Source organism: Zophobas morio, unplaced genomic scaffold (assembly GCF_036711695.1).
Source record: "Zophobas morio isolate AGI-343-1 ecotype UQ-CSIRO unplaced genomic scaffold, CSIRO_AGI_Zmor_V1 ptg000030l, whole genome shotgun sequence".
NCBI classification, from domain to species: domain Eukaryota; kingdom Metazoa; phylum Arthropoda; class Insecta; order Coleoptera; family Tenebrionidae; genus Zophobas; species Zophobas morio.
The window spans coordinates 4,960,673-4,973,219 of NW_026972135.1; the positions used below are offsets into that span (position 1 = coordinate 4,960,673).

Sequence of the window (12,547 nt, forward strand, 5' to 3'; positions counted from 1 at the left end):
TCCAGATATACAATCGTCTGGATCTCCAAAACAAGACAGGGCTAATCCTCAATTTTTTAATATGTCATTTTAAATTGTGTCAAAAACGTGTGTGCAAAGTTCTACGATGCTGCGAGTATGCAGTCATTCTTAAAAAGAGACTAATTCCAGATTTACCACCCTTTGGATCTCTAAACCAAGAGAGGGCTAATCCTCAATTTTTTCATATGTTATTCTAAATTGTCTCAGCAACATGTGTGCAAACATCTATGATGCTGCGCAACAACGTGTGTGCAAAGTTCTACGATGCTGCGAGTATGCAGTCATTCTCAAAGAGACACTAATTCCAGATTTACCATCCTCTGGATCTCTAAACCAAGAGAGTCCTAATCCTCAATTTTTTCATATGTTATTCTAAATTGTCTCAGCAACGTGTGTGCAATCATCTAAGATGCTGCGAGTATGCAGTCATTCTTTACAAGAAGACGAATTCCAGATATACAATCGTCTGGATCTCCAAAACAAGACAGGGCTAATCCTCAATTTTTTAATATGTTATTTTAAATTGTGTCAAAAACGTGTGTGCAAAGTTCTACGATGCTGCGAGTATGCAGTCATTCTTAAAGAGAGACTGATTCCAGATTTACCACCCTCTGGATCTCTAAACCAAGAGAGGGCTAATCCTCAATTTTTTCATATGTTATTCTAAATTGTCTCAGCAACATATGTGCAAACATCTATGATGCTACGATTATGCAGTCATTCCTTACAAGAAGACAAATTCCAGATATACAATCGTCTGGATCTCCAAAACAAGACAGGGCTAATCCTCAATTTTTTAATATGTTATTCTAAATTTGTGATGACTCCAATCGTTTTTCCAGAATCGGCCACTGAACTATCGAAATTTTTGTTTTTTTTTTTAATTTTACTTTGAAATGGAAAATTTGGAAAATATTGTTCGAGAAACATAAACAAGCTATATTTTTGGAATCAGCACGTCGACATTAATATACCACAGACTTTTTGTGGATTTTTAGACATTTTCAGAAATTAAATTTTTCCAATACTTTTCACTTCTTCAAATATCGACCCATTTTTGACCATTTTCTAACTTAACCTTCTTGTTTATTTCGAGCTCTAAAAGGCATTTCTGGGCTCATTTCTTTGATAACTTATAATCTAAAGAATCTAAAGAATCTAAAGAATCTAAAGAATCTAAAGAATCTAAAGAATCTAAAGAATCTAAAGAATCTAAAGAATCTAAAGAATCTAAAGAATCTAAAGAATCTAAAGAATCTAAAGAATCTAAAGAATCTAAAGAATCTAAAGAATCTAAAGAATCTAAAGAATCTAAAGAATCTAAAGAATCTAAAGAATCTAAAGAATCTAAAGAATCTAAAGAATCTAAAGAATCTAAAGAATCTAAAGAATCTAAAGAATCTAAAGAATCTAAAGAATCTAAAGAATCTAAAGAATCTAAAGAATCTAAAGAATCTAAAGAATCTAAAGAATCTAAAGAATCTAAAGAATCTAAAGAATCTAAAGAATCTAAAGAATCTAAAGAATCTAAAGAATCTAAAGAATCTAAAGAATCTAAAGAATCTAAAGAATCTAAAGAATCTAAAGAATCTAAAGAATCTAAAGAATCTAAAGAATCTAAAGAATCTAAAAATCCAAAGAATCCAAAGAATCCAGAGAATCTAAAGAATCTAAAGAATCTAAAGAATCTAAAGAATCTAAAGAATCTAAAGAATCTAAAGAATCTAAAGAATCTAAAGAATCTAAAGAATCTAAAGAATCTAAAGAATCTAAAGAATCTAAAAAATCTAAAGAATCTAAAGAATCTAAAGAATCTAAAGAATCTAAAGAATCTAAAGAATCTAAAGAATCTAAAGAATCTAAAGAATCTAAAGAATCTAAAGAATCTAAAGAATCTAAAGAATCTAAAGAATCTAAAGAATCTAAAGAATCTAAAGAATCTAAAGAATCTTAAGAATCTAAAGAATCTAAAGAATCTAAAGAATCTAAAGAATCTAAAGAATCTAAAGAATCTAAAGAATCTAAAGAATCTAAAGAATCTAAAGAATCTAAAGAATCTAAAGAATCTAAAGAATCTAAAGAATCTAAAGAATCTAAAGAATCTAAAGAATTGTAACGGCATAAAAATAGGATACAGTTTTATTAAACATTCCATCATAGTTTACACTTATTATATTTATGCCAGAATAGCGTCCCTCGCAAACCTTTTATGTTGTTCACCATTTGAGGTTACTGTAAACAAAACACGTCATCATCTTTTGGCAACCCTGTCGCCTTGTCATCTGAAATAGGGATTTTTGACTCGAACTGAACAACAGCGCCACCGGAATTGACACCATCTTGTCGAAAATAAACTTAATTCTAATTGGTTCCTAAAAAGGCGGGAAGGCTTCTGCTGATGACGGATCACTTTTTTTGAGGCAAGAAAAATATATCTTCATCCGTTAGATTTTTGCTAACCTTCTTGTGTGGTTGTGCGAATTCTGTTCCCGGAATTTTTAGCTTTGAGAGACCTAAAAGTTTAGATTTGTGAAATTGCTTGGAGTAGTTGTCGCTAAGGTCTTACTCAAACGACTTATTGTGTCGGATTTTGGAAAAAACCGGAGGAAGAGGTGCTTGCAAAGCACGCAACGTTTGTTGGATTTTTTTTGGACGCCACCACACCCTCAATATCTAAAGCAGCCTCGCCCATCCAGAGGTAAAATGATTAAATATTCTCACAGTTTCAACTTTTCTCGTCGATGAACCAATTTGTGCCCCATTGTCAATTTCCTGGCGAACTTTCTAGAACTTCGTTTTTTTTAGGCTTTTATTATTGGAGTGTACTACTCACCCGGAGTTTTCCACCAAGTTCCCTTCGTTTGGTGCTTCATTGCCTGGACGCTAAAGGAAAATTCAGCAGCTCCTGGAGCCACGATTTTCGGGGTCTTGCTGTGATTGCTCGATTATGACTTAAATCCGGATTCCCGAATCCTCTTTGAGGAGAACCCTTCCATCTAGCTGAAGGTGACGTGACGTGGAGGACACCGGAACGATAAGTACCCGGAATACCATCCTACCTACGATCGTGCGAGCGTATATTACGATAATACCATAACATCGTTGTGACAGTTTAGTTTTGGCATTTTTTTTTTGTGTGCCATGGTCGATTTTATTCACCTTTTTTTGATTTAGGTTTTCTTGTGTAACTTACCTAATTATTGTAATCCTGCAGTTGGGGCTTCACCTCACTGTGGTATCACTTGTGCACCGGTTGTTATTTTGGGAGCGCTATTTTGTTGGTTGGTTGCGTTATCGCTTATTTCCATATCACGTTACTGATAAGACGCCGTTCGACTCAGCTGATACGCTCTGCGTTTTATATAAGGTACGTTCACGAACATCGGTTGACGATAAAGTGCGCGAAATATAATAACAACTTGGTCTTATTTATTTGTTTATACATTTAGTTGATATTGACTTACGTTTCACTCATTGTGTGACAATCTCACAACGTAACAATTTCACCCTTGTACAACTTTCACTGTTTTTTTGGTCTTCGATAAGCTTTACAGATTTTTGGATCTTCTTGGATTATATTTTAGAAACACTATCTGTCATTATCATCATTTAACTAGACTCTTTTTTTCCTGTTTACCGTACAATATAGACTGCAGATATAAATTTGTTCTTTTTTCCCCTCATTGCGGGTTGCTAGCTGCTCTTTTCGAGTTTGGGGAGGCAAAACAGGATTAGACGATTGCGATAGGGGCGTTATAACGAACTCGTGGCGCCCTAATAATTTTTCTCTTTTTTTGAAACCCACCCACACGACTAGCTGGCTGGCCGCCACCTATCGCAACGCCTGTTTAAGCAGTTTGACGTCACAGAATCTAAAGAATCTAAAGAATCTAAAGAATCTAAAGAATCTAAAGAATCTAAAGAATCTAAAGAATCTAAAGAATCTAAAGAATCTAAAGAATCTAAAGAATCTAAAGAATCTAAAGAATCTAAAGAATCTAAAGAATCTAAAGAATCTAAAGAATCTAAAGAATCTAAAGAATCTAAAGAATCTAAAGAATCTAAAGAATCTAAAGAATCTAAAGAATCTAAAGAATCTAAAGAATCTAAAGAATCTAAAGAATCTAAAGAATCTAAAGAATCTAAAGAATCTAAAGAATCTAAAGAATCTAAAGAATCTAAAGAATCTAAAGAATCTAAAGAATCTAAAGAATCTAAAGAATCTAAAGAATCTAAAGAATCTAAAGAATCTAAAGAATCTAAAGAATCTAAAGAATCTAAAGAATCTAAAGAATCTAAAGAATCTAAAGAATCTAAAGAATCTAAAGAATCTAAAGAATCTAAAAATCCAAAGAATCCAGAGAATCCAAAGAATCCAAGTAATCCAAAGAATTCAAGGAATCCAAAGAATCTAACAAATCTAAGGAATCCAATAAATAAAAAAAAAATAAATAAACAGAAAATCTAGCAAAAAATGAAGAAAATTGAGAAACTACCGAAATATTCAAAAAATCTAGAAAAACCAAAAAATTAAAAAACTCAAGAAATGCCAGAAATCCAAAACCCCAGAAATTCAAGAAATTCAATAATCCAAACAATCCCAAAAACCAAAAAAATAAAAAAAATCCAAGAAATCCAAGGAATCCAATGAATACAGAAAATCCAAGAAATTCAAATAAAGTAAAAAAAAATTCAGAGGATCCAGCAAAAAATAAAGAAAATCGAGAAAATACCGAATAATTCAGAAAATACAAAAAAATTCAAAAAAACCTATGATAAGCAAAAAATCCAAAACCCAGGAAACTCAAAAAATTCAAGAATCTAAAGAATCGGAAAACCCAAAAAATCCAAAAATCCAAGAAGTCCAAAAATATAAAAAAATTCCAGAAAATTCTGCAAAAAATGAAAAACCGGAAATTTAAAAAAATCCAAAAACTCAAGAAGTGCAAGAAATACAAAACCCAAGAAACTCAAGAGATACGATAATCTAAAGAATCCAAAAACCTAAAAAATCCAAGAAATCCAAAAAAACAAAAAAATTCTAGAAAACTCAGCAAAAATGAAGAAAATCTAAAAAATTCCGAAAATACGGAAGATCCTAAAAATTCGAAAAATTTACCAAAAATTTGTCAAAATCCAAAAACCACGAAAATTCCAAAAAACCCCAAAAATTCGAAAAATTCGAAAAACTCTGAAACCCTAAGAATTCCAAAAATCAGAAAAATCCCAAAAATTCAAACGACCCAAAGCATCCAAAGAATCCAAAGAATCTAAAAAATCCAAGAAATACAAAAAAAGTCAAAAAAAATTCAGAAGATCCAGCAAAAAAATTAAGAAAATCGAGAAAATACCGAAAAATTCAGAAAATACAAAAAATCCAAAAAAACTCAAGAAATGCAAGAAATCCAAAACCCAAGAAACTCATGAAATTCAAGAGTCTAAAGAATCCGAAAACCCAAAAAATCCAAAAATCCAAGAAGTCCAAAAAAATAAAAAAATCCAGAAAATTCTGCAAAAATGAAGAAAATCCCGAAAATCCCGAAAAATTATGAAAATCCAAAAAACCCAAGAAGTTCAAGAAATCTAAAACTCAACAAACTCAATAAACTCTAGTCCAAAAATTGGACACAATCCAAAGAAATCTAAAAAATCCAAGAAACCCAGGAAATTAAAAAAAAATTAAGAAATCCAATCCTAACATGGAAATTATCTCAGAAATCCAAAAAAATTCAAATAACCCACAAAATCCAAAAAACTCGTAATTTTAAATATCCAGAAAATCAAAAAATCGAAGTTATTAAAAAAATTGCAGAAGATCCGGGAAAAAATGGAGAACAACCGGAAAATTCAAAAAAACCAAATACCCAAGAAATGCAAGAAATCCAAAACCCAAGAAAGTCAAGAAATTCAAGAATCTAAAGAATCCAAAAACCCAAAAACTACAAAAAAACCAAGAAATCCAAAAAAATAAAAAAATTCCCAGGAAATTTCGCAAAAAATGAAGAAAATTCCGAAAAATACCAAAAATCTGCCAAATTCCAAAAACTCCAAAAATTCCGAAAACCTCAAACATCTCAAAAATCCTAGAAATCCCAAGAATTCAAAGGATCCAAAAAATCCAAGTAATTCAAAAAATCCAAAGAATTCAAGGAATCCAAAGAATCCAAGTAATTCAAAGAATCCAAAGAATTCAATGAATTTAAGGAACCCAAGAAATTAAAAAAAATAATAAAAAAGAAACAGAAAATCCTGCAGAAAAGAAGAAAATCGAGAAAATACAGCAAATTTCAGAAAATCCGGAAAATCCAAAAAGCCGAAAAAGCTGAAAATTCGAAAAATACAAAAAATCTGCCGTATTCCAAAAATTCTAAGAATCCCAAGAATCCCAAAAATCCCAGAAATCCCAAAAATTCAAAGAACCCAAATAACATAACATAACATAACATATTTATTTGTACATATAAACATATAACACTGTTTTTGTACACGTCAACATACAACAAAACAAATTTTTTACAATATCTACATGGAATTTGTGTAAGGCAAGACTTAGTAACGTCCGAAAAATCCCAAAAATTCAAAGAACCCAAATAATGTAAATAATACAAAGGATCCGGAGAATCCAAAAAATGCAAGGAATCCAAAAAATCCCAACAATTGAAGGATTCCAAGGAATTCAAAGAAATCAGGTAAGCGAAAGAATCCAAAGAATCCCGCAAAAAATTAGGAAAATCGAGAAATACTGAAAAGTTTAAAAAATCCGGAAAATCAAAAAAATCCAAACAACTCAGAAGTGCAAGAAATCCAAGACCGAAAAAACTTTAGAAATTGAAGAATCTAAAGAACCCAAAAACCCAAAAAATCCAAGAAATCCAAAAAAATAAAAAAATTCTAGAAAATTCAGCAAAAAATCGAAAAATTAAGGAAATCCGGAAAATCCAAAAAACCGAAGAAGTTCAAGAAATCCAAAACCCAAGAAACTCAAGAAACTCCAGTCCAAAAAATCGACACAATCCAAACAAATCTAAAAAAATCCAAGAAACCCAAGAAATTCAAAAAATTAAAAAATTCAAGTATAGTCCAAATGGAAATTATCCCAGAAATCCAAAAAACCCAAATAACCCAAAAAGTCCAAGACACCGTAATTTAAAAAATCCAGCAAAACCAAAAATCGAAAATATCCACAAAATTCAAAATAAGGAAAAAACCAAAACATCTCAAAAAAAGCAGAATTTTACAAAATCAAAAAATAAAAAATTCGGAATCACAAGAAAAATCGAAAAAATTAATAAAATCCAAAAAACCCAACTGTACTCACAAATCTAATCTGTCTTTTGTGAGCCTTATTCTACCGAAGTCTGATACCCTGTGCAGTCGATATCTTCAACTTCTTTAAATAAATCCTGACAAATTCCTTGTTCGTATTAATCAGTTTGACATTTACTGTTTTCAATAGTTGTCCTTCAGTTTTAACATATTGAGGTTAGCTTTCCCTAAACCATCTAAGTTTAATATTTGTTATTTTTGTCGAATTGTAAATTTGTGTAATTAAATACAGAAAATTAGGGTTAACAAGAACTTTTTTTAAATTGAAGGTAAATTGCATAGAGACTCGAAATTCCTTTTAACGAAAGTAAAATATAAAGAAATGAATCTCCTCTTCTGCGTTTCGAAAACAACTTTCAACAATGAATATTTTATGTTTGCGATGAAACATTTTGAAAACTTTCAGTAAAAACATAAATAAATGATAAAGTTTTCAAATATTCGAAGCTCGATTATTTATTTATTAAGGAAAACAGCACTTGTAAATAACATCAGCAAGTTGACTACTCAACCCCATCTACCAAGTTCTTCACTGGCACTTTTTCCAAAAGAGTACTGAATGCGTCTCCAAACGGTTCTGCGTACACTTTCGGCAAAACCTTTTGCCAGTATTCCAAGATATCTTGCCAGTTCGTATTAAAGTCTTCACACATCGCCTTGTCGACCAGCTTGTTCTTGAAGAGATTTTTGTAATTTACCTTCATATTCTTTGCTACAATTTTCAGAGTCGCATCCACCACCTTGAAGTGGTTACCGTCCTTGCCTTTGTATTCGTCCAAAGAGAACTTCAACTTGAAAACTGTTTGGGCTGCAACGATTAAAAAAAAGTAGTTAATCATTTTTTTAGTTTTCACTATATTGTAACTTACACAACTCGACACCCACTTTTGTTGATACGTTTACCGGCAGCAAAACAATTCTGCCAACGAGCTCGTAGTCAACGACGATTACGATTTTGTCGTAGTAAAGTTCCAATTCCAAAGCCTTATTTTTGCAGTCCCATCTGCAAGAAATGACATTACCAAAAATGTATAAATATTAATTATAATTTATAACTTACACCGCCTTCCCTTTATCTATTTTTGTTAAACCATACAGCCTAAAGTTGGAGTACTTTTGTCGAATGGCCATGGTTTCGTTACCAAATTCGCAGTTGGATTTTTCGGGGACCAAAAACGGTTCCAGTTGAGGTAAACCATACTCAGGGATGGGTTTAGTCAGTTGTTTGATAGCACAAGGAATAGCTTCAGACAAGCAACTGTTAAAATCCGGTTTACTGGCGTCGCATTTCTTGAAACCAGGTGCTGCAAAAATCGGTCCAAAAACAAAGAAAAATCATTAAAATTACTCACGTAGTTGCAAGGAGAGGCAAGAATTTAACGTTACTAGAACGTAAACCAGTGCTAAAATGTTCTTCATGGTTGTGCTGCGTCTTCAGTTGGTTAACTGTGGTATGGAAACTGTTTTAGGTCCGTTTTTATATGTTTTATGTGTACCTAATTAACGGTCTGTACATAGTTCTTTTAAATAACTCAGACATGCAACATTTTTAGTTTTATGTTTGTTTGGTGAAGAAGTATTTGTTTATTGGCACGTGTGACTTATAAATATTCATTTAAACTTTTTTAAAATCAGCGCACTATACAGGATTAAAAATTCATAAAACCAAAATTAATACGAATTATAGGTGGCGCAGTCAAATGGATTAAAATTTTGACCATCTTGAAACCCACGAAAAATGACAAATGAAACTGGACTTTCCAGAAAGATGGTCCAATGGGAATAAAATTTGAGCAATAATTTTTAAGCACGATCCAGTTCTACAAGAAAATATGATTCAATCATTTAATAAGTAATTTAACAAAGACCCTGCTTTGGAAAAGCGTTACACTGTATATTAGAAATCAAGGCGCGCTTGACATGTATTTAAAAAGCAACTGGTCTATAATTAAAAAATTAAGATAATACTGAAACCTTGGAAAATGTGGAAAAGTAAATATCGATAAAAAGGTTTAAAAATTCCAAAATGCAGTTATTTTTTGACGTCTTATAGATAAACAAATACTTAAAATTCGACAAAAAGAAAATTTCATGGCACATGCAATGCAAGTGCAAATAAGCTTACAAGTAAACTAAATTGTTATCGTTAAAATACCTCTGTTATTTTTTTATTTACAGAATCGCCTACTTTTTCTGAAATATTCTAAGTTTTGGTTTGAAAATTTTTAATTGTTGATAATTCGCTTTAGTAAATGCTAATACGTTCAGCAAATAATGTTTTTTGAAAATTACAGTTGGAAATGGTTGGTTAATTTTCTGATCAACTTAATATTTATTTATTTAATCATGAAAGATTCATTAATAAATTTTGCTACAATCAGGTGGTTGGTTTTTATGTTTTTTCGATTTTTCATGACTTCTAGAGTACGAAAAGGTAGGTCTCTCGTTTCCGTCTATCGGTCTATTAGGGTATCGTTTAGATGGTAAAATCTCTAAAATTCCATTAGTAAATATTACTTAAGTTGTATAAAATAAGATACTCCTACTTCTGGTTTATGAATCTGTGTTGAGTTTTTACCTCACACATCCGGATTTTTGAAAAATAAATCAAAATTGTGTAGTAACATTTTACAATTCAACTTTGAAATTGCAAAATCGAATTTTTGCGAAACTTTGCGAATGTTCAAAATTAATAATTTTTCGATTTTTGATTTCTCAAATTTTTTATTTCAGTTTTTTAAATTTTTAGAGTTTTTTTTCTTCAATTTTTCGATATTACTGTAATGGAATATTTCAATTGTTCGATTCTTCAAATTTTTGAGCTCTTGATTTCTTCATTTTTTGATTTCTCAATTTACCGGTGTTCCAGTTTTGCAAATTTTGACGTTTCCAAATTTTCATTTTTCGATATTTCAGCTTTTATGTTACTTGATTTTTTGATTTTCCCATTTTTCTGTTTCTTTACTTTTCAGTGTTTCGATTTTTTAGTGCTCCAATTTCAGGTTTTTTATTTTTTCATTTCTCGATTTCTTGACTTTTTAATGTTTCGATTTTTCAAATCTTTGCCGAGTTTCAATTTTTAGACTTTTCAATTTTTGGATGTTTCAGTTTTGGGATTTTGGAAATTTCCGATTCTTCAAAGTTTAGATTTTTCGATTTCTCAATTTTTTAATTTTTCGATGTTTGACTTTTAGATATTTCGATTTTTTAATTTGTTGATGTTTGGATTTCTGGATTTTTGAATTTCTCAATTTTTAAAAGTTTTAAATTTTCGATGTGTCGATTTCTCAATAACTTGATTTTCCGATTTTTTAATTCTCTGATTTTTAAATTTTTCGAAATTTTAAGTTTTACATTTTTCAGTTTTTTGATATTTCGATCCTCGATCTTTCGATTTTTCGACTTTCCGGTTTTAGATTTCTTGGTTGTTCAATTTTCCGATTTTTAAAATTTTTTATTTTTCGATTTGCCAATTTCTCGGTTTTAAATTTTTTCGATTTTTCAATTTTTCTTATTTTCGATTCATTATAAATTCGATTTTCCGATTTTTGATTGTTAAATTTTTCGATTTTTCGATTTTTCGATTTTTCGACTTCTTAACCTTCTATTTCTCGATATCTCGATTCTTCAAATTTTCGATTTCTCGATTTCTTCATTTTTTCATTTTTCAATTTTTCGATGTTTCAGTTTTTCAATTTTTCAAATTTTGACATCTCTAAATGTGTAATTTATCCATTCTTAAATTTTTCTTCCATTTTTCAATTTTTCGATAGTTTAGTTTAGACTATTCAATTTTTGAACTTCTGAATTTTAAATTTTCCAATGTCTTAATTTTTTGATAATCTAATTTTTTATTTTTTGGGTATTTTGATTTTTCAATTTTTAAATTTTAGATTTTTCGATTTCTCGGTTTCTCGATTTCTCAGTATCTCGATTTTTCGATTCTTCGACTTTTCAATTTTTCGAATTCTTAAATTTTAGATTTTTCTATTTCTGGATATTTCAGTTGCTCCTATCTTCAATTTTACGACGATTTTAGATTTTTCGGTTATTCAATTTCTCAATTTTTAAAATTTTTGTTTTTTCGATTTTTCAATTTTTCGGTTTTTATTTTTTTTTTTATTTTTCATTTTTTGCATTTGAATTTTCGATTTTTTGATTGTTAAATTTCTTGAATTTTCGATTTGTCAATTTTTCAATTTCTCGATTTTTCAGTTGGTCGATTCTTCAATTTTCTGAAATTTCAATTGTTACAATTTTTAAATTTTGGATTTTTCAGTTCTACGATCTTTCAATTTAAAGTTTTTCAGTTTTTTGATGTACCAAATTCTCGGTTTTTCTATATTTCGATTTTCAGTTTTAAATTTTTCGGTTTTTAAATTTTTCGATCTCTAAAATTTTTGATTTTTCGATTTTTCAATTTTTCGATCTCTCGATTATCAAAATTTCGATTATATTTCGATTCTCGATTTTTCGATTTTTCGACTTTCCAGTTTTAGATTCTTTGGTTATTCAATTTTTTGATTTTTAAAATTTTTGAATTTTAGATTTTCCAATTTCTTGCTTTTTGATTTTTTCAATTCATCAAAATTTCGATGTTCCGATTTTTTGTTTGTTGAATTTTTCGAGTTTTCATTTTTTTAATTTATTGATTTTTTCCTATTTGGTTTTCGCAATTTTTCGATTGTTCGACTCCTTAACGTTCCATTTCGCGACTTTTCGATTCTTCAAATTTTCGATTTCTCGATTTCTCGATTATTTTTCGATTTCTCAGTTTTTTAATTTTTGTATTTTTGACATATCTAAATTTTCAATTTTTAGATTTCCCACTTTTTCTATTACTCGATTTTTTGATTTTTCCATTTCTTGATTTCTTGACTGTTCAGTGTTACAATTTTTCAGTTTTCCAATTTCAAATTTTTGATTTTTCAATTTTTCTTATTTTGATTCATTGTAAATTCGAGTTTCCGATTTTTTTTTGATTGTTAAATTTTTTGATTTTTCGATTTTTTTCGATTTAGGCCTATTTCGATTTTTCGACTTCTTAACTTTCTATTTCTCGATATCTCGATTCTTCAAATTTTCGATTTCTCGATTTCTTCATTTTTCGATTTTTCAATTTTTCGATGTTTCAGTTTTTCAATTTTTCAAGTTTTGACGTCTCTAAATGTTTAATGTTTCCATTCTTAAATTTTTCTTC

The 12,547-nt window shown here is 29.8% G+C and overlaps 1 protein-coding gene and 1 long non-coding RNA gene across 4 annotated transcripts; both read right to left on the reverse strand.

Moving 5' to 3' along the window:
• Window positions 1-2,131: 2,131 nt before the first annotated feature.
• On the reverse strand, window positions 2,132-3,310 carry LOC135138193 (uncharacterized). Of its 3 annotated transcripts, XR_010282004.1 has the most exons (4): window positions 3,215-3,307; window positions 2,855-3,080; window positions 2,588-2,805; window positions 2,132-2,534 (listed from the first exon to the last, which is right to left on the reverse strand). It is a non-coding gene; the product is annotated as an uncharacterized LOC135138193 (long non-coding RNA). The 3 variants fall into 3 exon arrangements; XR_010282003.1 differs by having other exon boundaries at window positions 2,588-3,080; window positions 3,215-3,310; XR_010282005.1 differs by having other exon boundaries at window positions 2,588-3,076; window positions 3,215-3,290.
• A 20-nt stretch (window positions 3,311-3,330) lies between these two features.
• LOC135138416 (uncharacterized) lies at window positions 3,331-8,766 on the reverse strand. The gene is made up of 6 exons (XM_064068387.1): window positions 8,700-8,766; window positions 8,408-8,651; window positions 8,217-8,350; window positions 7,860-8,155; window positions 3,659-3,853; window positions 3,331-3,372 (listed from the first exon to the last, which is right to left on the reverse strand). The coding sequence occupies exons 1-6, from the start codon at window positions 8,764-8,766 to the stop codon at window positions 3,331-3,333; spliced, it is 978 nt and encodes a 325-aa protein (XP_063924457.1).
• Between the last annotated feature and the right edge of the window lie 3,781 nt (window positions 8,767-12,547).

Excerpts from the sequence above, each read along its gene's own strand:
- LOC135138416 (XM_064068387.1), bottom strand. The coding sequence starts at position 8,766 with ATGAAGAACATTTTAGCACTGGTTTACGTTCTAGTAACGTTAAATTCT. Across the intron at positions 3,854-7,859 it reads TGAAGAACTTGGTAGATGGG|GTGGCGGCCAGCCAGCTAGT; the intron begins GTTGAGTAGTCA and ends GCGTTGCGATAG. Across the intron at positions 3,373-3,658 it reads TCTGCAGTCTATATTGTACG|AGCGTATCAGCTGAGTCGAA; the intron begins GTAAACAGGAAA and ends TATAAAACGCAG.